Here is a 26,391-nt window from a genome sequence, read left to right as displayed (position 1 = left end):
GCATATTTGCTCAGTGATGGAATTGGTTTGGAGCCCTGGAATACCCTGGGGAGAAGGCAGGACCTAGAGCACCCTGGGGTTCTTTTCCTCTGCTGCACCTTGTCGGCCTCAGCTCCATGGACTCCGCACAGCCTGGAGCCGGGCAGGTGGGGGAGAAGGTGTTAGGCAGCGAGCAGAATGACAGACCACCACACTTACGAAGCCAAATCGAAAGGGGAAAAGTCCTTTAATGAGTGTGCCAGGCAAGCGGTTGGGAGCGGGCTAGCGCCTTCCAGAACTCCCAGCTCCCGAATTTTGAAAGTATAGAGTTTATAAAGGCAAAACCCACAAAAACCACAAAGACAGTTGAGCCAGATGTAGGTCAGAAAAGACCTTGTTGAGACATATTTTGGTAACATGAGAGAATTGTTTTGATTATCCATTTCAGAGTCATTTCTGTTGTACATCAGGGCCTTAGTCAGGGGGCGGGAAGGTCCTACTGTACTGTCAGCACAGATACAGCGTCAGGAGGCTGGAAAGAAGACAGTTTAAGCAAGCATAAAATGGAGGCAGGTCAGAGCAAAATGGCATTCCTTTGGTTCTTTTCCATTTCAGAGGTGCCCTGATTCCAGGGACCTGCCCACTAGCCTGCCCCTCTCCATTACCTGGGTTTCCCTTTCTCTCAAAACCATCCTCAGGGGCTGGGGATGTGGCTCAAGCGGTAGCGCGCTCGCCTGGCATGCGTGCGGCCCGGGTTCGATCCTCAGCACCACATACAAAGAAAGACATTGTGTCTGCCGAAAACTAAAAAATAAATATTAAAAAATTCTCTCTCTCTTAAAAAAAATTTATAAAAAAAAAAAAAAAAAAAATCCTCAGGCCAGCTGCAGTGGTACGCGCCCGTGATCCCAGTGACTCCGAAGGCTGAGGCAGGAGGATTACAAGTTGGAGGCCAGCCTCAGCCCTAAGGAATATAGCAAGACCTTGTCTGAAAAATAAAAAATAAAAAGGAGTGGACATGTGGCTCAGTGGTAAAGTCCCTCTGGGTTCAATCCCAGCACCAAACAACAACTGTCCTCAGCCCTCACAGGTCAGAGTGATGTTGGAGGAAGGGCTTTGGTTGTGTCCCTGACCCCAAACTTCTTGGCTTTGAAGGATGACAGACGAGAATCCCCCCAAATCCCTTCCGCTGAAGAGGGAAAGGAGTATTCCCAGCACTCAGAGGGACTGGGAAGAAATCTTTCCTACATTTTAAGTAAAGTACTCACCGTGGATAGGAATTTGTATTTTGGAGGTGCTTGATCTATCTACAAAGAAAAATTAGGAATTAATTTATGATAAAAATGTTCCTAGAAGTCTTTTTTTTAATATTTATTTTTTAGTTCTCAGCGGACACAACATCTTTGTTTGTATGTGGTGCTGAGGATCGAACCCGGGGCTGCACGCATGCCAGGCGAGCGCGCTACCGCTTGAGCCACATCCCCAGCCCTCCTAGAAGTCTTAATTGTGTTTATTTTTTAAAAAATACTGTAATGTTAGACCTGTGCGCAGGAAGTAATTAAGGTACATAATTATTGTAGTTTAAAAGTTGTACATGGTAAGACATTGTTTGTTTTTACTGTATGTTTTTACTGAATGATCTATTCCCCACCCAAAGGCAAGCATGAATAAAATCAGGTTGAATGTAGCCTGTGCATCGCAGTCTCTTAGGATCTGTCCATCTATTTTATTTTACTCTGTACGTCTGTATCTTGGCTGTCCTGTTTGAAGAAAAAGGACAAATAAAACATGGCCAGCGAAAGAAAGAAAGAAAGAGAGAGAGAGAGAGAAAGAAAGAAAGAAAGAAAGAAAGAAAGAAAGAAAGAAAGAAAGAAAGATGCTTTTCTACATCTAGAGTGAGTTCGGCGCACCACGGAGACCCAGGCAGGAAAGCACTAAGTGCTTGGTCCAGACAGACGTGGTTCCAGTCCTGCTTCTTCAAAGCTTTCCGGTAAAGCACCAGATGGTTCGTATTTCGGGCTTTGTTGAGTCCACCACTGCGTCTCGGAAGCCGACTCCAGAGTGTTCAGACAGCAGGCTGCTGGCTGGAGTCCCTGCTCAGCCCTGGTTCACCAGCCCTTGTTCTAGAGGAAATAGAAAAGCCAATCTGTTCTGAGCTTCAGCTTCCACCTCTGTAAACGGGGATGATCTGTCCTGGGGAGCAGTGAGGATTTTTTGTTTTGTTTTGTTTTTTGGTACCATGGATTAAACCCAGGGGCGATTAACACTGAGCCACAACCCCAGCCTTTTTTATATTTTATTGAGAGATAGGGTTTCACTAAGTGCTGAAGGCCTCCCTAAATTGCTGAGGCTGGCTTTGAACTTGCAATCCTCCTGCGTCAACCTCCCAAGCCACTGGGATTGCAGGTGTGAGCTACACACCCAGCTAGAAGTGAGGATTTTATGTGATTAAAGCATATAAAGTGCTAGAACTACTTCATGGTGTACCAGAGGGCCCAATTAACGATTCTGATAATTAGCCTTAGCCAGTTGTTAACAAGCAGAAAGTATTTGGCAAATCCTAATTCACTTACACCTGGTAACATCCTGTAAGTATCATCATCCCCCAGATTCCAGATGAGGCAACTGAGACCAGAGAGGTTAAGTAATTAGCTCAAGTTGGTCTGGCTCCAGAGCCCATGCTCTCAACTATCCACTCTGTGTCTTTTTTTTTTTTTTTTTTTGTATGGGGGATTGAGCCCAAGGGCACTTAACCACCGAGCAAAATCCCCATCCACCCACCCCACCCCCCATTTTTAATGTATTTTATTTTCAGACAGGGTCTTGTAAATTGCTTAGGCCCTCACTAAATTGCTGAGGCTGGCCTTGAACTTGCAATCCTCCTGCCTCAGCCTCCTGGGCCACTGGGATTACAGGTATGTAATCCCACATCCAGCTCTTTCTTGTTTTTTGTTTTTGCTTTGATTTGTTTTTTGAGGAAGTTTTTGTTGTTGTTGTTAGTTGTAGTTGGACACAATACCTTTATTTATTTTTATGTGGTGCTGAGGATGGAACCCAGGGCCTCGGACGTGCTAGGTGAGCGCTGTACCACTGAGCCGCAACCCCAGCCCCCGAGGGAGTTTTTATTTCTTATTTTGAGACAGCTAAATTGCCCAGACTGACCTGGAATTTGTGATCCTCCTCTCTTAGCCTCCCAAATTCTCCCAAATCGCCGAGATTACAGGTGTGCACCACTACACCCAGCTTCCCCCAACTTCTCTGTTTATTACCCCAGTTAATGCTCACATCGACCCCTGGGGAGAGCTAGTATTGCCCCTGTTCTGCAGGTTGGGAAACTGAGGTGCAGCAGGAAGAAATACCTGGTCCAAGTACGTAAGCACAGGTGACAGTGGCCATAGGATGCCAAGCTGGGTTTCTGCCCAGGATGTCAGCTGGGTCACCTGGCTTGCTTCTCCTGTCTCCAGCTGTGTTTCCTTTGGATCTCCGCCTAGCTTGGAGAAGCTGCATCGGCTCCTCTACCCTCCAACTGTCCCCAACCTCCAGTCCAGCCAAGCTGCTCCCCAGGAAATGGCACCACCCCTGCTGTTCACCCTGCCGGGCCAAGAGCACGCAGCTCATGTGTCTGTGTGGGTCATCCTGGGTGTGCCCAGGACATGTGACAGGGGCTGCAGTCGGAATGAGGGAGAGGCCTGAGGGGGACACATAGCAGCCCAGGAAGAACTTGATTACATCTGTTCCCACAATGTAAACAGCTGGACAGAACAAGCCCCTTGGGGACTGGACAGTTACCAAATAGAGTAAAGGGGAAATATAAGACTCGGGGGCTGGGGCTCAGCGGTAGAGCGCTCGCCTAGCACGTGCGAGGCCCTGGGTTCAGTCCTCAGCACCACATAAAAATAAATAAAATAAAGATATTGTGTCCAAGTACAACTGAAAAATAAATATTAAAAAAAAAGACTGGGGCTTTGTAAGTTCAGCCGGGGCAGAACCGTTGGCTAGGAGGAGACCTGGCCCTGTGTTCTCCTTTCTCATTTCCTCCTTGAAGACAAGTTCCTTTATCCGGGGACAGAGCTGGCCACCTGGTCCCTGAAGGACTTTCCAGGTTTGAAACTCAAGGACCGTGAGGTTTCTGACAAGGTGCTGCTTCCCGGGCCCTGGGTCTTCTGCACTGGTACCTGCCCTCTCGGTCTTGGCCTGAATGTCGACCTGGAGCAGCTCATTTTCCCTCTGAGTTCCTTTTTTCTTGGTTCCACCCATCTTCCCGTTTCTAGGCCTGTGTCAGCTGCTGGTTGACGCTGATTTACTCATGGGGGCCGGTCTCTCTCTGTTCCTCTAAGGAAACCATCGGTTTCCTTACACCCTGCATGGGTTTTCCAGCCTCAGATTGTTTGGAGAAAGGGGTGGGGCATCTGTAACAGTGCCACCTAGATGGCTGGGTTTCATAAACCAGTTGACATTTCAAAGTGACTGAAGGGAGGAGGTGATAAGTGGTAGGGACTTTTTCGGGGAGAGGGTGCACTGGAGATTGAACCCAGGGTGCTTTACTACTGAGCTACATCCCCAGCCCATTTTATTTTGAGACAAGGCCTCACTAAGCTGCTGAGGCTGGCCTTGAACTTGTGATCCTCCTGTCCCAGCCTCCTGAATTACAGGAATTATAGGCGTTGAGCCACCACACCTGGTGGGACTGTTTCTTTTGATAATAATGTTAGGCCCATCTTTAGCTTAAACTTGTCTCCTTTTTGGAGGGCCTTCCTAAAAGTTGCAAGAAGCAGCCAACACCTTCCAGCGCTGACTGTTTCCAAGATGCCCTAATACTACAGTCTCTGGAGTGCCAACATAGCATGTGCATTGGTGTAACAAGGACTGCCCACCCATAGCCGGCAATCAGGACATCACAGCCCTTTGGCCTTCCTCCTCTTTTCCATGTTTGAGCAAGCCCTCCCCCACCAGTGTAAAATGCTGTTCCTCTCTGTCTCTCCATCCCAGATCAGAGCACTGCCCTTCACACAGTGAACGTTCAAGTCAAACATTCTTGCCCCTTTTATCCTGTGCTTCATGTCAGCAAATCCTGGTGTCTCTAACTCCAAAAGATGTTCCACGTCCATATCCTGTCCCCATGAGCACCCACAGGAGTCCAGATCACCGTCCTGTTCTCCTGGGCAACTGGCCTCATCCCCCTCCTCACAGTTCCGACTGTAGGGCTAGTTTCTCTGTATCAACCAAAGCAATCTTTTAAAAAATGCAAGCCATAACATTTTTCTACCCTTTTCAAACTCTCCATTGGCTCCCCATGGTGCACAAAATTCAACCTGGATCTCTGGTCGTGACCCCCAAGACATTCTAGGTGACCTAGCTCCTGTCCCCTCCCTCTGTGGCTCCATCTTATCCCGCGGTTCGGAACACACCAGTTTGAGCAGCGTGGGCTTCCCACCAGCTCTTCTGCCAGTGCATCTTCAAACACATACCTGACGTAGATGGCTTCCTCCGTTCACTCAGACCTCTACCCCAATGTCACCCCAATGAGAGGCCCCGTCCCCTCACTGCCTGCCTTCTGTCTGCCTAGATGTTTATTGATTGTGCTGCCCCACGGGGGTGGGAGGGAGCCTGGCATTCTTACTCCTGGCTGAATGTCCAGTGCCTAGCCGAGTCTGGCACATGGAAGGGCTCCATAAACATTTGTGGAATTCAAGAATGGATGGTTATTATCCTCCACAGACTCTTCAAAAAGAGGAATTTTATGGCAGCCTGTGTGGCCCTGGCCTACTTCCCAGCTGAGCCTCTAAGCTCTCTCTGCTTCCGGTGGCACCATCCATCTCTCTGCGATTCTTCAGGGTTGTCTGGAGTTGGTCTGCAGCCAGGAATGTCATTCTTCCCTAATCTCCCCAGGGGCCTGGCCGACCCCTAAGGTCATGGGAAGTGCCCCGTTGCAATCTTAGCTGGCTAGGCAGGAACTGGGACTTTTCCTTCTTCTTTTTCTTCCTTCCTTCTTTTTTTTTGGGGGGGGGGGATACCAGGGATTGAACTCAGGGGCACTCAACCACTGAGCCACACCCCAGCCCTATTTTGTATTTTATTAGAGACAGGATTCCACTGAGTTGCTTAGAGCCTCACCATTGCTGAGGCTGGCTTCGAACTCTCGATCCTCCTGCCTCTGCCTCCTGAGCCACTGGGATTACAGGTGTGCGCCACCGTGCCCAGCTTCCTCCCTTCCTTCTTTTTTATTGTGTGTGTGTGTGATGGGTCACACTCAGTCCTTTTTATTATATTTTTATTATTAGTTTTCATTTTCAAAACTCAAGTATATTTTCCAGTCCCCAGGCAATTACTTTGATGTGATTTTCTCCGCTCTCTGTAACACAGCCTGTCTGTCTGGATGTTTTGCTCAGTACTGTACATACAGTTTGACTTGGCCTTGAGCTGTCCATTGCAACCAGGCTCAACTGAAGATCCTCCAGAATAATGCTATATTAAGATTTTGCTGAAGCAAGTGTTTTCTTCTAACTCCTTTAGCTGCATAGTGCCCTGAGTAATCATCATCTGGATTGCATGCTCTTTGGTGGCACTTTTGTTTCTTTTGAATTCTTCTTGCCCAGTCTTTCAGGTACTTGAGATCAGAATCATTTGAAACCTGGCAAATTGCTCGCAAAATCTTTCTGTAGAGCATGGGAACTTGCTGCCTTCTCATGAACTGTTTTAGCATTACGTCAGCATTGCTGGAGGTAACCCAGAAGCAGCCAGCTCCACCATACAAGGCGTTCCACCTGGAGGCTCAGTGCTATTTTTTATTTTGAGGTAGGGTCTCTTTAAGTTGCTCAGGGCCTCGCTAAGTTGTTGAGGCTGGCTTCGAACCTGCAATCCTCCTGCCTCAGCCTCCCCAGTAGCTAGGATTACAGGCGGCATGTACTACCATGCCTGGAGAAGTTGGGACTTTTTCACACAACCCACTTCCAAGCTCCTTCACTTTCCCTTCCAACATGCCCTTCCATCCCCCATACTAGGGATTAAACTCAGGGTCTCACACATGCCAGTTATTTGTTCTACTGTGGAGCTACACCCCAAACCCTCTCATTTAAAAAAAATTTTTTTGAAATAGGATCTTGCAGAATAGCCCCAGGTTGGCCTCAAAATTGCATCTTCTTACCTCAGGCTCCCGAGTCTCTGGGATTACAGGAGGGCACCATCATGCCCTGTCAATAAGCTGGTCCACCCTGGGACCACACATGTGCTTTCTTGGAGGGAATCTTGTCTCCCATGCTCCAAACCATTTGTCTCTTGGTGTGGGGGAGACCGCTGGCCGGCTTGAGCTCCTTTTTTAGTGCTGGGGAAGGCAGAGCTTCTGATCGGAGGTTGAACCTCTAGTCCCTTATTCTTTTGCATAGTAACACCTTTTAAAGTAGATAGGTTTTCGTTTTGCATACCTGTGCCAAGGTCCCAAACCCCAAGATTCAGATGTGATTGGTCTGAGATAGAGCCAAGACATTGTGTATATTTTTAAAAGTTCTGCAGACGGCTGGGGATGTGGTCAGCGGCAGAGCGCTTGCCTTGCATGTGCGAGACCCTGGGTTTGATCCTCAGCACCACATAAAAATAAATAAATGAATAAAGTATTGTGTCCAACTACAACTAAAAAATAAATATTTAAAAAAAAAAGTAAAAAGGACTGGGATAGCTGGGCACAGTGACACATGCCTGAAAATCCTAGCAACTCAAGAGGCTGAGGTAGAAGGATCATAAATTCAAAGCCAGCCTCAGCAATTTAGCAAGGCCCTAAACAACTTAGTGAACCCCTGTCTCAAAATAAAGAATAAAAAGGTCTGGGGATATAGCTCAGTGGTAGAGCATGTGCTTAGCATATGCCAATCACTAACTAGTACCAAAACAAAAACAAAGCAAAAAACTCCAAAAACTGACAATAATAAGTGAACAAATGTTGAAAAGAACATAGAACAGAGAAATTAGAATGCTCATTCACTGTTGACAGGAATGTAAAATATTAAAACTGTTTGGAAAACAGTTTGGCAGGGTTTTTTGGTTTGTTTGTTTGTTTTTGTGGTGCTGGGAATTGAACCCAGGGCCTTATGCATGCAAGGCAAGCACTCCACTAACTGAGACATATCCCCAGATTCAGTTTGGCGTTTCTTAAAAGGTTAAAAAATTTACCATTCAGGGACTGGGGTTATGGCTCAGCAATAGATTGCTCGCCTCACACGTGCAAGGCCCTGGGTTTGATCCTCAGAACCACATAAAAATAAATAAATAAATAAATACAGGTATTGTATCCAACAACAAAAAATAAATATTTTTAAAAAAATTTTACCATACAGCAAATCCATTCCTAAGTACCTACCCCACTAAGTGAAAAATGTATGTTTATACAAAATGCTTGTACATGAATGCTCAGCAGCATTAATCTTGATAGTAAAAAAGTAGATATAAGGGACTGGAGTGGTGGCTCAGTGGCAGAGCGCTTGCCTAGCATGTGTGAGGCACCGGATTCGATCCTCAGTACCACATATCAATGAATAAAATAAAGGTCCATTGGCAACTAAAAAATTTTTTTTAAAAGTAGATATAATCTAAAAGATTATCAACTGGTAAACAGATAAAATATGATATATCTGTACAATGGAATACTACTCAGCAATAACAAATAAAGAACTGCTGACACAAGCTTTCACATGAATGAATCTCAAGAACATCATGCAAAGTGGTCCAGAAAAGGGAGATTATTATAGAGACAGAATGCAGATTAATGTTCACCTGAGCTGGGTGAATAAGGATGGACTGCAAATGGGTATAAGAGATCCTTTTGGGGTGATGTAAATGTTCTAAAACTGAATTGTGGTCGGGCATGGGTGTATGCCTATAATCCCAGCCACTCAGGAGGCTGAGGCAGGAGGATTGCAAGTTCAAGGCCAGACTAGGAAATGTAGAGAGACCCTCTCTTGAAATAAAAAATAAAAAGGGCTGAGGATGTAGGTCATCCTTAATTGTGGATGGAATATGTGCTTAGTTGTGTGAAGCCCTAGGTTCAATCTTCAGCATCAATAAATAAAAAATAAAGCTGACTGTGGTGACAGTTGTACAACTCTGTAAATTTACTAAAAATCATTGAATTGTATATTAGAAACAGGAGAATCTCGTAGTATGTTAAGTTACACCCTAATAAATATATTAAAGATAATTTCCTCCACTAGTGTTGAGGTCTCTGTGTTAGAAGCCAAGTGTTGAGGAACCCCTTAGCTGGGACCCAATCTCAACTAGATGTCCTCCTCTTCCTCCTCTCTAGGTCAAAGTTTCCTCTGATCTCAGACTTTCAGGAAGCTGCCAGCAGTTGTCGTGTCTTCTTTTTTGGAGAAGTCTGGAATTTAATTCTGCAGACTCAGCTCATGTAAACATCCCGGTCTTGGCCTTTCTGCTCAAAGTAGAAAAACAATGGGTATCCTAGGGAATAGGTGGGAGCATGGAGGGAACAATCCAGGTGTCGTCTACTCCTGTCCTGATATGATCAACTGCCACCTGGAGATGCTGAGCACTAATTCAGGACAGGGACTCAATATGGATTCCCAAGGCCCTGGAAAGACCACATTCCCCTGTTGTGCTCAGGTTGACCAGTTCTCCAAACACGTCATACCCTTCTACACCTCTAGGTAGAGGCCATACCCTTTCCCTTTCCTTGCCTTCCTGGAAAATCCAATTCTATTAGCAAGATTCAGTTCATTGTCAACTCCTCTGAAGCCTCCTTCCTTAAGCACCCACTTGCCTGGCTGTCCCTGGGAGCGCTTATCTGCCTGTGGCCGAGGGTTTTTTGTGATCTGCCTCCCCCAATGCTTTGTGGGCTCTGAAGACAAAGGGCCTGTCTTACCTGTTCTCAAGGCTCTCAGACGGGCTCAGTACATATGGGTCTGGCCACGTGAAACAATGGAGGGAACACACACCATATCAGATGTTCACAGGGCCAGGAAGACCAGAGGAGACGCCCATTCCCCTCATCTATTCTTAGCTTAAACAACTTCTGCCATCTGGTTCCAGAATGGCCAGAGAGCCACTCCCTGTTGCAACCACACTTTGGGCTGGAAGCCTCCCTTCCACAGCTTTCCTGGGGCCAGGCCCACTTGCCTTGGACATTGCCTCAGTGTAATTTCAACCTCAGAGAGTCCTTGATGCGCAACTCCTGCTCTTACTACACTGGCAGAGAACAGGGGGCTAAGATATATGGTATTTTTTTCAATGTATTATTTTTGACATAATAGTATACACATTTAGGGGGCACAATGTGACACCTCAACACACATACACAATGTGTGATGATAAGATGAGGGTAACTGGCATCTCCATCATCCCATTTCTTTTTTTTTTAACTGCATATTTTCTTGTATTTCTAAATATATTGCATTTTAACCAAAATTAAATAGTAAACTTAGTAGCTGTGCGTATTTATGCCTGTAATCCCAGTGGCTTGGGAGGCTGAGACAGGAGGATTGTGAGTTCAAAACCAGCCTCAGCAAAAAGCGAGGCACTAAACAACTTAGTGAGACTCTGTCTCAAAATAAAATACAAATAGGGGTGGGGATGAGGCTCAGTGGCCGAGTGCCCCTGAATTCAGTCCTGGGTAAAACACACACACACACACACACACAAATAGTAACCTTAGTGAAAAACAATATAATAAATTAGGTTCCATCACCTCACTTCTTTGTGTTGAAACAGTCCAAATCCTTTCTACTGAGCTAGTATGTTTATGTTCTGCTTCAACATGGAGGCCAGCCTTTGTCCTGAGTTGAGACCGGGGTCCTCACAGGCCCTGGCAGTGAGTTCCTAGCCTGGAATGGCTACATGATTTTTTAGGGACCAGAGTACAATGAAAATGTGAGAATTTTTTTCAAAACTTTGAAGGATTAATATGGTGACGGAAGCCAGGGACACAGCTCAGCAACAGAGCGCCTGTCTAGCCATGTGTGAGGCCCAGGGTTCCATCCCCAGCACTAAAAAAAGAAAGAGTGACAGAACATTAAGCACAGGGCCTTTCTAAACCCACGAGGCTGCCCTGGTCCCAGCTGGAGGATCCTGCTTATCTCAGCCACCTAGCCCAGGCCTGCTGTCAGCAAAGCTTCTTGGTCCAGAAACATTGCTGGAGAACTTCAAAGTCCCAAAATCTTTGCTGAAAGCTTCATCCCTATCTTGGGTGTAGAGGATTCCAGCTGGTGACAGAGATCAAACAGGCAGCTCATGCTTTCCTTGGCCTCCCCAAGGACACTGCCTTGGTGTTCCCACCACAGAAACCAGAGCCTGGAATAGAAATGGGGATACCAGAAAAAAATCACTCAGACTTCAATTCAGTGTGATTGACACAGGCTGAGCATGATGGCTATAAGGGCACACAAGCCCCAGCTCCCACCCATATGTAGCCCACAGTCTATAGGATAAAGATTGGTCAGATACTTGAGCATGGGGCAGCAGGGGAGCACAGAAGAGCCGAGCTGACTTCGCCAGAGATGGGATATCTTTTAGGGAAGGTTGCCAGTGGAGGTGCCATCTAAGGGCTGACTTGAAGCCTGAGGGAAGAGTGAGAGCACACAGCATATGCCACGGTCCAGGGTCAAGAGAGAACCTGGCACATTGAGGAAAATTGCAAGCAGTTCAAGATGGCTGGGACCAGATCAAGAAGAGATAATTTAAAGGTCTCAACTGTGAATGTAATGAATGTAGTAAATGCTCTGCTATGGTAGCTCTTTATAATTACAGGCCTTGCCAGCCAAGCTAAGGGTTTGGGATTTTGTCCTGCACTGAAGAAACACTCAAGGGCTTTAAGCACAAGGCAACTATGTCAGGTTTGCAATATGACTAGACAGATCCCTGTGGCTGAAGATTGTAATAGACTAAAAGAGGGGCACTGCTGGAAGACCAGCGGACCAGCAGACCTCCCAAACCAAGAGGTATGGGAGGTGCGAGGCTTCAAATTTCCCTTAACAATCAAATAGATAAATGTACAGTGGAAGACAAAACACAGCAATGGAAAGGAACTCACTGTGACTCCCGGTGACAACAGATGAGTACTGCAAGTGCACTGCTCATGAGAAGAAGTAAGCCACAAAGTAACACTCTGTGATTTCATTTATATAAAATTTAAGGAAGGGGTAAAGCTCTAGTTTTTAGGAACAAATGCTCAGATGGTACAATTGCTAAAGCAAGGGATAACCGCCACAAAAGCAGTCAGGCCAGGTGTGATGGTGCACACCTGTAATCCCTGCGGCTCAGGAGGCTGAGGCAGGAGGATCACAAGTTCGAAGCCAATCTCAGCAATTTAGCAAGGCCCTAGACAACTCAGTGAGACCCTGTTTCTAAACAAAATACAAAAAAAGGGCTGGAGATGGAGTTGAGTGGGTAAACGCCTCCTAGGTTCTATCCCCAGTATGGAGGGGTGGGGGAAGATACATTATTAAGCTTCACACTTTTTTTTTTTGAGACGGGGTCTCATCATGCTGCCCAGGCTGGTCTTGAATCTGGTGTGCTCAAGTTATCCTCTTGCCTCAGCCTCCCTGGACTATAGGCATGCAAGCATGCCTAGCTCGTGTGTGCTTTTTTTATTTAATATTTATTTTTTAGTTTTAGGGGGCCACAATATTTTTTTAATGTGGTGCTGAGCATCAAACCCAGTGTCTCATGCATGCCAGGCGAGCACTCTACCATTGAACCACGACCCCAGCCCATGTGTGCTATTCTTTTTTAATTCTTTAGTAGAGATGGACACAGTACATTTATTTTTATGTGGTGCTGAGGATCAAACCCAGTGCCTCACACATGCCAGTCGAGTGCTCTACCACTGAGCTACAACCCCCAGATTATGTGTTATTTTTTTAAAATTTTTTTTTAGTTGTAGTTGGACAAAATACCTTTATTTCATTTTTATGTGATGCTGAGGATCGTAGAACCCAGGGCCTTGCACGTGCTAGGAGTGCTCTACCACTGAGCACAACCCCAGCCCCCCCATGTGTGCTATTTTTTTTTTTTGGCAGTGCTGGGGATTGAACCCAGGGCCTTGTACTTGTGACGCAAGCACTCTACCAACTGATACATGTGCTATTCTTAATAAAAGGTTTAAAAAGGAATGAGGCTCCCTCTTCTTGGGGGTGGGGAATTGAACTCAAGGGCACTTGACCACTAAGCCACATCCCCAGCCCTATTTTGTATTTTATTTAGAGACAAGGTTTCACTGAGTGGCTTAGAGCCTTGCTTTTGCTGAGGCTGACTCTGAACTCGGGATCCTCCTGGCCTCAGCCTCCAGACCCCTGGGATTACATGCATGCTCCACCGTTCCTGGCAGAGGCTCCCTCTAAAGTAGTGGAAAAGAAGATGGAGGGAGAAGGCTGATTTTGACTGTGAAAAATGAATAGAGGGGGGCTGGGGATGTGGCTCAAGCGGTAGCGCGATCGCCTGGCATGCGTGCAGCCAGGGTTCGATCCTCAGCACCATATACAAAGATGTTGTGTCTGATGAAAACTAAAAAATAAATATTAAAAAAATTCTATCTTTAAAAAAAATGAATAGAGGAGATAGGAAATACATCAGAAGGGGAGGCAGATTAAGGTGAAGAGCAAGGACAGGGTCCTGGTAGAGTGCCTGGCAGCATGGACAGGGTCCTGGGTTCAAGCCCCAGGACCACAAAACCCCAGAAATATGAAGAGCAGTGCTGAACACTCTGGTTAGAAGTAACCCGGAAGACACTGAAGTGGTAAGTCCATGGCAGCTGGTGAAGTCAGATGAGTCACCTCCCAGGAGTTGGGACTCCATTCCCCACAGAGAGGCAAGCCAGGGAGGGTTAAGGTTCTGCTTCTGAGAATACTACAGTCCTGTTACTTCATGGTTGTTCATCCCTGACCTGCCCTAGCCTCAGTTTCTTCATGGGCAGAGTCTACGCTGTCATTCCTACTCAGAACTCCTGGTAAAACTGGAACAGGCACTCGGGAAGTTTGGTGCCTTGGTTACCAATCAGTATTAATGAGAACAGATAACAATCACTACATGGTTCTTACACTTTAGTGTAAAAATGAACTACTGGTGAGCTTGTATATTTAGGCACTCTTTAGAGTGACTGTAACTCCATGTCTCAGGCAAGGCGTGCCATTTGGTCCTCCGAGGCAGGGTGTGAGATAGAGCCCAGCTGTCTGGCTTCCTAGTCTTCCATCAAAAGGTGAGAGGACAGGACTGCTGCACTGCGGCGCTGATGAAGCTGGCTTGTTCTTGTTTCTGGAGGGCTCGAATCTACATGGAGCTAACATTTATTAAGCACTAAGTGTAAGGTGCTGTGCTGAGTACATCAGCTGCATCACCTCAGGTGACCCTCTCCAACCCCTAAGGAGGTGGGTGAGTTCATCATGTTGTATTGAGGAAGCGAAAAGTCGAAAGAGGTTAAATTCTTCAGGTCATGTATCTTGAATCTGAACCCAGACTGCCGAGATGCCTGGTTCTTCGCGGTTTTTTTTTGACTGCCCGCGCCGCCCCAATCTGCAGGCAGCAGCGTCTGGGCATCACGCCTGCGCTCCGGTTCCCTCGGCTCCACACAAGCACTAGTCTAACGGCAGGGGCCAAACCTGCCTCCCAAGCTGCGGGCAGTGGGCTCAGACGGCAGGCCAGACGGAAGGGTGCCTATCCCAGGCAGCTCGCCAGCGCCCACCGAAGGCTGGCAGGGGGCGCCCAACAGCTGCCAATCTCTCGCTGGCTCTGAGGCCTCAGCGAGGCTTGCGATCGGGTTTCTGCGGCGCTGGGGACAGTACCCAGGGCCTCGCTCATGCGTGGCCCACGAGCTCTAATGGCCACCGATACGTTTAGTATTCAATTTCCTAACTCTCCCAAAGCCGCCTTCATTCTCAGCGCCCCCAAGCACTCTTCCACCGCCCCACGCTAAGTGTCTTCTACTCCGAGCACTTACAACTCGTGCAGGCGCTAACGGGAGGGTCACTCGCACACAGCCTGGACATGGGGGCAGGGATGGAACACACTCTGGAACCCTACGCGACGCTGGTCCAGAGAGGGCAAGAGGCTGGCTTGAGGCAGCACAGACCCGCGGAAGCTAGGACCCAGGTGCCCACTACGTTAAGCCTACGTCACCAGGACTCCACCCCCCGGGTCGGCGTCTGAGCCCGGGCCCCCAGAAGATTCCAAATCGGCCCCGAGTCCCCTGGTGCGCCCAACTGGGTCCTCTGGACCCTGCAGGTGTACTCTCGGGGGAAACTGAGGCAAGGACGTTGGTGAATTCATTTCTCGCTCTGTTCACAACCCGGGGGGAGCAAAGCTTTTTCCTCTCCTCAAAAACGCTTGGGACAGCAGAGAAGGAAGGGAGGAAGGGGAGGGGGTCAGAAACCAGCAAGTTCTAGGGAGCCAGACCGCCCGGCCACACTCAAGATGGCGGCACAGTCGTGGCGCGGTCCCTCAGAGGCGGTACCGGCGCATGCGCAGCGCGGAGTCCCGGCCCGGGACACAAGATGGCGGCAGCGGCGCTGGGGAGGGCGAGGCGGAGGCGGCAAAACGGGAGGTCGAGCAGAACGTGTAGCCGCATCTCTTCAAGTCCGCTCCGGGCAGGTAAGAACCCCAGGAAGCCATGGTCTCGCCGCGAGCCGAGCCAGGGTCCGGGAATCCGAAGCCGGGCAGCGGTGGCCTTTCCGGCGCTTTCCGCTCAGGGCTGCCGCTGGCCTGGTCTCTTTCGCCGCCGCCATCTTAGACCCGCGGGTGGGCAGCCGGGCCGGTGGTCGGAGTGAGGAAGGTGGGCCCGGAGAGCGCGGGCGGAGCGGCCTCCAGGGCCCCTCCGCTGCTGCCGCCGCCACCGCCTTTGTGTCGGGCTCCGACTCTGAGTCGCCTCAGCCCGGGGGCGGGAGCGCGCGGCGGGGCGGGGGGCGGAGCCCGGGAGATGGGCCGGCGCGCGCGCGCCAAACAACCCGCCCCCGCTGGGGTTGGGAGAAGGGCAGGTGCACGCGCGCTGGGCCTCGTCCTGCCCCTCCTTCGCGCGCCCTCGCGCCTGCGTACTTTGCAAGTCCTGTGGCTCCTCTTGTCTGGGCCGGAAAGTTCTGATTGGTACGCTACTGAGATGCTCCCGCCTCGTCTTCCTCCAATCCCGGAATCGGACTCTTCCTTCTAGTGGGTTCCTCGGGTTGCGCAGATACAGTTGTTTGTCCTTAGGCTCCGCTGCGCTTCTTGAACTGCGGTACGCTGAGGGTCGGGAGGCCACCTGCGGAATGAGTACATTACGTTGACAAGGACAGCTTCTCGTGCGGAACCCCTTCTCACGAGGGGTTAGGCTCTGCGCAGAGAGGTTGAGCGGTGCCAGTGTAGAAGCCGGGAAGCGGCAGCAGGGCCTGGAACTGTGTCCGACCCTAAAGCTGGTACTTGTATCAGCAGTAAGGCCACAGACTTGTTGCACCCCAAACTCAGCGAATTTATTAATTCTTAAAATTATTAATTTTGCGAACCCAAGGACTCAAGTATGTCAAGTAAGCGCTCTGCACCAAGCTGCACCCCCCCCCCCTCTTTAGAGAATTTAAATTGGTAAAGATTTCCAGTGACATAAAGTCATCCAGAGTCCCAGTTCTACCGGAATGTGTGTAAAAATTATAAATTCTCTTGAACCTCCTCTCGCCGTTTCTGGCTCTTAAGATGTGGAGTGAGATAGAGGAATCTGAGGTACATTCTTTTAAAAGCCCCAAATGATTCTGATGCACAGTTTTGAAAATACTGCAGTGTCCTCATTTGGCCTCAAGCTAAACTGTGCCATCTCATCTAAAAAGTGCATCTTCCTGGTGCATCTGTATGACAGGACGTTTCTTGGGAAAAATATTTTTCAATAAAGATGAATGAGATGTGTTATATAATGTGTTTACGTTTTAAATTTTTTAAAGACATTCAGAGAAGTGTGTCTTTCATTCAGTGTGGGTGGCTTGGCCTGGTGCCCTCAGATCTGTGATATGTATGTGTATACGTTTTTTTCTTTGGGCTAAGGATAGTTTATTTGATGGGTCCCAGTGTGCAAAATGAAATCATGGGCCCTTTGTTTAAAAATTATTAAAAGCTGGACCAATGGTGTGGCCTGTACTCCCAGCCACAGGGGAGGCTGAGGCAGGAGGATGGCTTGAGGCAAGGAATTCAAGACCAGCATGGGCAACAGAGCAATATGCTGTCTTCAAAGAAAAACGTGTGTATATATACATATAGATACATGATATTTTTTTCTCTTCCTCTTCATGCCCCCACCCCCCTTGGGCAGTACTGGGGATTGGGACACTTTACCACGGAGGTACAGTCACAACCCTTTTTATTTTGAGACAGGGTCTGGCTAAGTTGCCCAGGCTACCTGGAATTTGTGGTCCTCCTGCCTTAGCCTCCGGAGTTGCTAGGATGACAGGCGTGCACCACCACATCTGGTTATATAAATTTGAAAAATTCTGGGCTGGTAGAGCCCTTGCCCAACCAAGCTTTGGGTCCTCTTGAACATGGTCCTGGTGCAACCATGCAGGCCAAAAACCTACTCAGTAAACCTATTGGTTGGAAGACTGGAGAAATACCATTTTCATCTCCTGAGTTTCCGGATTCCCTGAGGCCAGCCTGGGCAACTTAGAGTCCCCATCTCAAAAAATGTGTATGTGTTAAAAATTCCAGGCTGGGTTTGTCTACTGCCTGCCCTGTCTTAGTCTCCCAACTTGCTCTTTGTCCTTGTCCCTATTGTCCTCTCCCTGCAACATTTTACAGGTCAGTGACTGTCTTTTTTTGTTTGCTCTCCAGTTGCTGATACAAGGAGTTCCTTGAGCCCCTGTCCACTCCACTGCTGACCAGTTCACCCACCTGTGCTGAGCCTCCCTCTGCTGCAGGCCTTCCCCAATCTCTGTGGGACCTTGTGACGTGGGGGTCAGTCCAGCTGCAGAAGAAAACCCTCTCATGCTAGCATTGCAGACCCCAGAGGGTGAGAGAAAGGGGACCTCATTCAGCCTTGGAACCTATGGGCTCAGTCCCCAAGGAACAGTTCCAAACCCTTTTGTTGTCAAGGCACTCTTTCGTTGTATATATATCCTGTGCCCCTGCATTTTATCTGCCAAACTGTACTGATGAAGTAATCATTGACTTTTCCCTTTCCAAATTAACAAAGATGACTATGACTAAGTGTACAATAAAATCAGTGTCCCAGTGATTGCTATGATGTCGTCAACAGCCAACCAGAGCTCCTGATCAGCATGAGCTAATCAGTGTGGCCACAATGAGTTGGTAAAATTTCAGCATGCAAAGATAATGAATGTTTAAATCTGCTTTTGTGGTCTTATTGTGGGCAATTGTGACATATTGAAAACAACTCCAGCATCAACAATTTGATCTTGGTTGGCCCCCTAGGGATATAACAATCCCTGGCCAGAAACCGATTTGGTCATCAAAGCTTGTGCTGGGTGTACTTTGGGTGGGGCTGGTAGGGAATACAAATTGAAGGACCTGGCCTCCTTGCTAGTTCTTAATGCTAGTTTTCACTTGGGGATTCTGAAGAATTGAATTAGGTAGTCTTTTTTGGTTGCACTGGTTCTGTTAGCAACAGATTGCTTCCTGCCCTGTAGCGTAAAACGAGTGACCAATTAGATCCCACGCTCCTTCCCCAGCTGTGCTTTGGTTTACTTATATATCTTCTACTGGATGTGAGCGGTAAAAATCCTCTCAAGAGTAGGAGCTCCCATTCTTTCTTGTAGAAATAGCTTCTCAAGGGCAGACACTGTTCTGTCTTATTTGCCAGTCTTGATTTGTAAATGTTTACAGAATTAATAGAGCTCCTTTTGGGTCCAGGTACTATGTTGAGCTCTGGAGAGAGATACATTGGCATGAATTCCTGTTCCTGGAAGGGTTAAAAATCTATAATGAGGAGATAAATCCAGTTTACACCAAACCATCTGAGTACTCAGCACTGGTGTTCATGGCGCTGGGGAGGGCCCTGACCATCTAGTCTGGGAGGGAGCAGTCGAGGAAGGTTTGTTGGAGGAAGTGAGCCTAGGGGCAAGCCAGGCAGAGAATGAGGGGAAGGTTGTTTTGGGCAGGGGAACAGCAGAAGGGCACCCAATTTATAGTTGAGGGAACTGCAGCCTAGGTCCCAAGGCTCCTTCTGAAGTACCATACTGGCCTTCCAGAGCAGGACTGGGTTAGATTTCAGCGCATCTGCCGGTGGTCACCGGGGCACTTGGTTGTAATTGGAGGGCGAGATGGAGCTGACTCTTTGGTCCTCTGTGTGGCAGGTCCCGTGTGGGTGCTGAGATGGCCAATGAGAATCACGGCAGCCCCTGGGAAGAAGCATCTCTGCTGAGTCACTCCCCAGGCACCTCCACCCAGAGCCAGCCCTGCTCTCCAAAGCCAGTCCGCCTGGTACAGGACCTCCCAGGTACTGGCAGGGGCAGTGGTGGGCAGTGGGGTAGAAAGGGTCCTCCAAGGGCAGCCATGACCTTGGTGGGTTCTGCGCTTGTTTGCAGAGGAGTTGGTGCATGCGGGCTGGGAGAAGTGCTGGAGCCGGAGGGAGAACCGTCCCTACTACTTCAACCGATTCACCAACCAGTCCTTGTGGGAGATGCCCGTGCTGGGCCAGCATGATGTGATTGTGAGTGCCAGCCTAGCCCAGGGGTCTCACCAGCCTCTGGCACATGGGTCGTCTTCCCCAAGCGTACTCTGAACATCTCTTAGTGCCCAGCCCTGTGCTGACACCAGCAGACACAGTGTTAAGACAAATACAGTCCCTGCCCTCCTGGAGCCTACATTCAAATAGGGCAGACAGACAAACAGATGATTATCATAGAGTAGCACAGTGAAGTTCGGCTACCTGTTGGGCGCTGTGCCAGGGAGACAGGTGTGAGAAAGATAGACATGCCGTCTCCCCACAGTTCACTAGAGTGGGGCCATAGGATTACAGGTGCAGATGTGTGTGAAGTATGGTGTGAAGAATACAGCAGGGCGGGTTAGGGGTGTTTGCCTAGCATGTGCAAGGCCCTGGGTGTGATCCCCAGCACCACCCAAAGGAAAAAAACCAGACAGCAGGGATCCTGACTTGGTCTGGGGAAGGGGAAGGTACAGGAAGCACTGCTCTGAGAATCAGCATTTAAGGTGAAGTTAACTAAGTGAGAGTGTAAGAGGAGAGTAATGAGGAGATAAATCCAGTTTACTGGATTTTATAAATTCAGTTCTAAGAACTTGAATGTCAGAGTGCTGAGGAAGGGCAGGGAGAGGCTGTCTGGGGGGAATATGGGCTTAGGGTTCCTCAGCTGGAGCAGCTTTTATTAGATACAAGCAAGCCACCTGGCATCTCCATTTTATAGATGAAGAAGCTGAGGTTCAGAGGGACCAAATGGCCTGATGCCTCACAGCTAGCAGTAGGCAGAGCAGGAACTCACTTTGCTGTGATTTCAGGACCACATGCTCACATACCACACATACTTTTGGTGTCATCAAAGGAGGTCCACTCACAGGGTCTTGATCTTTTGAATATGAACATTTCTGAGTCTCTTTTATTCCTTTCATTCTTAAGAAAAATAAAATAATGTACCAAGCACCGATCTCATGCTGTATGTTGGACTCGCTGATTCACGTAGTAATCTCCAGTGTGAGGTGGGGCTCTGTGTGGCCATTTGGAAGGTGAGGAAATTAGGAAGGGAAGTAGCTCACCCAAGGCCACACAGTTCCGGGTAGCAGGCCGGAGCAGAGCCCGGTGTTCTCCGCCAGCATCCCAGCCTCCGTGTTCTCCGCTGAGTAGAGCAGGGCGGGAGGGCATGAGAGTCCGAAGTACTAGGGCTCCGAAGCACCTGGCCCTGGTTGCAACTCTGCTGGTCTCCCTCCACCAGTCGGACCCTTTGGGGCTGAATGCGACCCCACTGCCCCAAGATTCAAGCTTGGTGGAAACCCCCCCGCCTGAGAACAAGCCCAGAAAGCGGCAGCTCTCGGAAGAGCAGCCAAGCGGCAATGGTGTGAAGAAGCCCAAGGTGAGTGTCCGGGGCTCTCAGGACCTGGCTGGTAAGTGACCAACTCAGGCAGGCAGCCAACAGGCTCCCTGCAAGAGTTGGGCTTAGGCAGGCTGGTCAGGAGGGGGGCCCAGGACACAGCTCACCAGATACGCAGTGTTGGAGCCTGGTTGCTAAGTCTTCTGATCCAGTCCCTTTGTCTCTCTTTTGCTGTAGATTGAAATTCCTGTGACACCCACAGGCCAGTCAGTGCCCAGCTCCCCCAGTGTCCCAGGAACTCCAACGCTGAAGATTTGGGGTGCATCCCCTGAAGATAAACAGCAAGCAGCTCTCCTTCGACCCACTGAGTGAGTCCCTGCTAATTGGCTTGGGGGTGCCCATTGCTAACGGTCAGCTTGCCGGGACTTTGGGGGATATGGTGGCAGCAGGCAGAGCATCTTCATTGCCTCTGTGTGTGCCCCAAGGGTGTACTGGGACCTGGACATCCAGACCAACGCTGTCATCAAGCACCGAGGGCCTTCTGAGGTGCTGCCACCGCACCCTGAAGTGGAGCAGTTCCGCTCCCAGCTCATCCTGAAGCTGCGGCAGCACTATCGGGAGCTGTGCCAGCAGCGAGAGGGTAATCCTTGGGCCCCAGCCCCCTGGTTTCCAGTCACTCTTAGCAAGAGCCAGGGCTTTGCCATCTGGTCTTAGGGATGGTGCGGGGAGCTTGATGGTCAGAGCGTGCGCTGTGGAGCAGACAGACCTGTTGGGCTCCTGGTTCCACTACTTCTGATTCTAAGCTCAGCTCTCAACACTCCACATGTGGTTCCCTTACTTGTAAGGAGGGAGTAGAAGCAGTGCTTACCTACAGGGTGGCTGGAGCTTTCTGTTTGCCAGGCACTGTCAACTCTTCACATACCTGAAAAAGAACATAAAAAGAATACCTGTATCTCACAAGTGTCAAAACCAGTGAGTGAAATGACCAAGTGTCCTATTAGTGAACTGCAGTTTTTAACTTTTACATAAATAAACCTGCTTGACTTTGCTGAAATGTAGGTCCTTCTCTTCCCTTTAACCCTATGTGACACTTATTGACATAACCATAAACTAGCGATTCTCAGAATATATTTTGGAAAATGAAAACTAGAAAATAAACTTCTGAAGTAACAGGGCCCAGGTCTTGTTTACTGACCAGTGTGGTGCCTCTTGTGTGCCCACCCCAAAGTGGAACCTGTTGACTAAATCCAGAGCCTCAGCAGCTCTCTGTCCCTCAGGTATTGAGCCTCCACGGGAGTCTTTCAACCGCTGGATGCTGGAGCGCAAGGTGGTGGACAAAGGATCTGACCCCCTGTTGCCGAGCAACTGTGAACCAGTTGTGTCACCTTCCATGTTTCGTGAAATCATGAATGACATTCCCATCAGGTACATCTCTGCAGCTGCACCGCTCAGTGCTGCCCAGTCATGTAGAAGGGCTCTAATTCTGCCCCCCTCTAACCCAGGTTATCCCGAATCAAGTTCCGGGAGGAAGCCAAGCGCCTGCTCTTTAAATACGCAGAGGCTGCCAGGCGGCTCATTGAGTCCAGGTGAGGCCGTCACTGCACCACACAGGATGGGTCTGTGGGCAGAGTGGAGGTCTCAGGCCAGTTGGCCTGTGCTCACACAGGCAGACAAGGGCTGGGAAGTGAGCCTGGGGGCTGATGCCCTGGACACCAGCAACGTGGAATTGGGAGGGGAGGGTGGCGCAGATACCCGAATGGCTGGGCCCTACACCCAGCTGAGCCTGCTTTCTCTCATCCTTGACTGGCAGGAGCGCATCCCCTGACAGCAGGAAGGTGGTCAAGTGGAACGTGGAAGATACTTTTAGCTGGCTTCGGAAAGACCACTCGGCCTCCAAGGAGGACTACATGGTGAGTGGACCCCAGGGTGAGGCCACTGGGAAGGCTCTCTGGCCACTTCCCTCCAGGAAACTCACTCTGCCTACCCAGGCTGGCAGGGCTCCTGTGGCAGCCTGTCCCGTGCAGTACCGCAGACCTTGACATTACCAGTCCCCAGACTCACGACTGTGGAGGCGTCTGTCTAGGCTCCTGGCTTTCTCCCCAAAGGACATCCCTCATCCCTTCCCTTCTTTTTTTTTGGTACTGGGGAGTGAACCCAGGGGCCTTAACCAGTGAGCCACACTCCCTGCCCTTTTTACTTTTTATTTTGAGACAGGGTCTCACTAAGTTGCTTAGGGCCTCGCTCAATTGCTGAGGCTGGATCTGAATTTGCAGTCCTCCTGCCTCAGGCTCCCGAGCTGCTGGGATTACAGGCGTGCGCCACCAAGCCCAGCTCCCTTAACATTCTTAACAGAACCTTAGGCTTGGCCACACACATATGGCTGCCTTTCCAACTTAATGAATGTTCAGCATCTCCCAAGTAGATTTTTGGAAACAGATTGACAAACTGCTTTTCCTTGTGTGTGTTTATATTACAGTTAAAAGCTACCATCAGATTCAACTCCCTGCTCTTAATGTGTCCAGAACCATTCTGTTTTCTGGCCAAAACCTTTCACTTCTTAAGCCTCTCCACCAGCACTAGCAATGGGCTTTCTTTTCAGGACCATTTTTCACAAGAGACAAGGTTTCGCACTTCACGATAGTAACTGTGTACTTGACACGTAGAGAGTGACAAAGGTAGGTGTACTCACTAGCTGGAGTGACTCATTTTCACTCTGCAGTTTCACAGGCGTGATTCAGCAAAATTACAAATGCCTGCAGTCATCCTTGCAAGTAGCTCAAAGCTCAACTTCTAAATCCACACCAACCAAGCTCCTTGTTTTGTAATCACTGTGCCCTGATAGATGGAGCACAGATGCTGTGAGCTGGGACCACTGCCTGGCTGGTCTGTTCCCCTTGTAGTCATCATGGGGAACCCAACAGAAACTGCTGGCATTTGTTGGACACTTGTTGTATCCCAGGGGCCTGGTTACATTTAATGTTCAAACTGCCCTGTTAGGTATTTTGTGTTCCTTTGACCATTGAGGAGTAATATTCAGAGAACCTGAGGGATTTGTCTAAGGGACACAGCTAATAAGTAGTGAAGCCAGTTTCAAAGCAAGGACTGCTGGAATTCAAGAGCCCTGCAGTTACTTGCCAGCCCCACTGAGGCCCTTTGGCCCCCACAAGTGTCTTGATCAGGAGTTTTCTCCAGGACCGCCTGGAACACCTGCGGAGGCAGTGTGGCCCCCATGTCTCAGCAGCAGCCAAGGACTCCGTGGAAGGCATCTGCAGTAAGATCTATCACATCTCCCTGGAGTATGTCAAGCGGATCCGAGAGAAGCATCTTGCCATCCTCAAGGAAAATAACATCTCAGGTAGGGGCGAAGTAGTGGGGAGCCTCTGTGATGCCACCAACTCTGTCCCACACCCTGACTGAAGGAACAAATAAGGCTGAGCCTCAAGGCCAAGGACAGGCTTGGGGGAGTCCATTTCTCCCCACAGTGTTTGGGGAGGGCCTACTGTGCCCTTTGGCTAGGAGCTCTCAGCACTCCTTGGGGAAATGCGGAGATATGATGAGAAAGGCCAGTAAGCAGTGAGGTGGACTGGATTTCTATCCACTCTCTGCAGGCCTCACTTTTCCCAGACTGAGGCATATTACCTGACCATAGGATCTTGAATACTCACATGCAGCCCAAATAAGCCACCTGGACCCCAGGGGTCCCCAAATAAGGTAGTATAACTATTATGTTGAAGGCAGAGTGATTCTCAAACCCGTGCCCAGCAGCAAGATCTTCGGCCCAAGCCTACTTGCACACTAGGCCCCAAGGCATGCCGAGTGGGGTCTGCATCAGTAGCTATATCCACAGCACATGGACACAGGCCACTGGTTTATTCCTCTGCCAACTGGTAGCTTTTAAAAATGTTTTTGGTTCCCTGTTACTGAAACTGAGCCACAATTAATTGATCCATGGATTGAAACTTCTCTCCCTCGGTGTAAAGCGCTTGGTCACATAGTAGATGCAGAGGCCATGGGGGAAGGACAGCCCCTCACTGCTCTCCCTGCCCACAGAGGAGGCGGAGGCCTCCGAGGTGGAGCCCCGCCTGGTGTACTGCTACCCAGTGAGGCTGGCTGTGTCCGCACCCCCCATGCCCAGTGTGGAGATGCACATGGAGAACAATGTGGTCTGCATCCGGTATAAGGGAGAGATGGTCAAGGTCAGCCGCAACTACTTCAGCAAGCTGGTAAGAGCCGAGGGAGAAGGGCCCTAGCTGATGGCATGAGTTGGGGCCTGGGATCTTAACCAAGTCCTCAGGAGGCGGCTAGTGACCAGGGTATGGGCCACCGCTGAAGTCAGCGCCTTGGTCTTGCAGTGGCTCCTTTACCGCTATAGCTGCATTGACGACTCCGCCTTCGAGAGGTTCCTGCCCAGGGTCTGGTGTCTTCTCCGACGGTACCAGGTACAGGCTTGGGGTCCCAGCGGGAAGGCTCCTCTTGGGGGAGGAGGGAGGCTGAGCCCAACACTCACTGAGGCCACTCTACAGATGATGTTTGGTGTGGGCCTCTACGAGGGGACTGGCCTGCAGGGATCACTGCCCGTACACGTCTTTGAGGCTCTTCACCGACTGTTCGGCGTCAGCTTCGAGTGCTTTGCCTCACCCCTCAACTGCTACTTCCGCCAGTACTGTTCCGCCTTTCCTGACACAGATGGCTACTTTGGCTCCCGCGGGTGAGAGCCAGGGGTGGTTGGGCCCCTTCTGCCCATGCCTAGGAAGCAGGCCGCCAGAGCATGGGGCCCACCTTGGCCCGCTGCTTCCTAATGTCTTAGGGCTTTGGAGTCAAGCAGCCTTGGAGGCAGTCCTTGCCTTCATCACTTACCAGCTGTGAGACCCTGGACAGGTGGCTTAACTTAACTCTGATAGCCTCAGCTTTTCGGGCTCTGTGGGCAGGCATGTGAATGCCCTGATCTGGTCTGGGGGCTTCTGGGTGAATTAGCTACATGGAGGGCAGCTCTGAGCAGTGTCCACCTCAGAGCCCTCACAGGTAAATTCACGGGGTGGGATGAGCACTGATGAAAGAACACAGCTGTGTTCAGGGGGAAGAAGTGGCCACAAGAGCAAGAGGCCACAGCTCAGTAGCCAGGGAGCCTTGGGTATGCCCTGTGCTGTGGCAACCGCAACTCAGCACAGCTGCTTCTCTAGTGTGGAGCACATGGCACCACAACATGCCTGAGCCTCTGTCCTCTCACCCATTCAGTGTACAGGGTCATGCCTTGTCCCAAGATACACGAAGGGCAAGTGTTAGCCTCTGGCCTGCCTATGGGGTGTGGGGGTGACAGGTAGGTCCGATGGGACTGAGTGTTCACCTTTGGCCCTAGGCCTTGCTTGGACTTTGCCCCGCTGAGCGGTTCTTTTGAGGCCAACCCTCCATTCTGCGAGGAGCTCATGGATGCCATGGTCTCTCACTTCGAGGTGGGTGTGTCACCCTGCTGGGG

At 49.7% G+C, this 26,391-nt stretch overlaps 1 protein-coding gene and 1 long non-coding RNA gene across 8 annotated transcripts in view; one reads left to right on the top strand and one right to left on the bottom strand.

Moving 5' to 3' along the window:
* Window positions 1–207: 207 nt before the first annotated feature.
* LOC131423793 (uncharacterized) lies at window positions 208–3,726 on the bottom strand. 2 transcript variants are annotated; one of them, XR_009225847.1, is made up of 3 exons: window positions 3,339–3,721; window positions 1,248–2,102; window positions 208–967 (listed from the first exon to the last, which is right to left on the bottom strand). It is a non-coding gene; the product is annotated as an uncharacterized LOC131423793 (long non-coding RNA). The 2 variants fall into 2 exon arrangements; XR_009225846.1 differs by having other exon boundaries at window positions 208–2,102; window positions 3,339–3,726.
* Window positions 3,727–15,165: 11,439 nt separating this feature from the next.
* Pcif1 (phosphorylated CTD interacting factor 1) overlaps window positions 15,166–26,391 on the top strand; it is a 12,868-nt gene continuing 1,642 nt past the window's right edge. Inside the window, exons 1-15 of one of the 6 annotated variants that reach the window (XM_058575710.1) lie at window positions 15,169–15,561; window positions 17,752–17,874; window positions 19,233–19,375; window positions 19,464–19,588; window positions 20,823–20,960; window positions 21,156–21,286; window positions 21,404–21,558; window positions 22,196–22,343; window positions 22,421–22,504; window positions 22,729–22,828; window positions 24,111–24,273; window positions 24,969–25,141; window positions 25,271–25,357; window positions 25,442–25,626; window positions 26,275–26,368. In XM_058575710.1, the coding sequence (XP_058431693.1) occupies window positions 19,252–19,375; window positions 19,464–19,588; window positions 20,823–20,960; window positions 21,156–21,286; window positions 21,404–21,558; window positions 22,196–22,343; window positions 22,421–22,504; window positions 22,729–22,828; window positions 24,111–24,273; window positions 24,969–25,141; window positions 25,271–25,357; window positions 25,442–25,626; window positions 26,275–26,368 (1,707 nt within the window). In that variant the 5' untranslated portion in view covers window positions 15,169–15,561; window positions 17,752–17,874; window positions 19,233–19,251. The other 5 variants (XM_046434013.2, XM_046434014.2, XM_046434015.2 and 2 more) reach the window with 5 other exon arrangements.

The sequence above is a fragment of the Marmota monax genome, unplaced genomic scaffold (genome assembly GCF_021218885.2).
Source record: "Marmota monax isolate L192 unplaced genomic scaffold, Marmota_monax_Labrador192_F-V1.1 WCK01_AAM20220418_F8-fsc00014, whole genome shotgun sequence".
Classification (NCBI taxonomy): domain Eukaryota; kingdom Metazoa; phylum Chordata; class Mammalia; order Rodentia; family Sciuridae; genus Marmota; species Marmota monax.
This window is presented reverse-complemented; position numbering and strand designations above follow the sequence as displayed.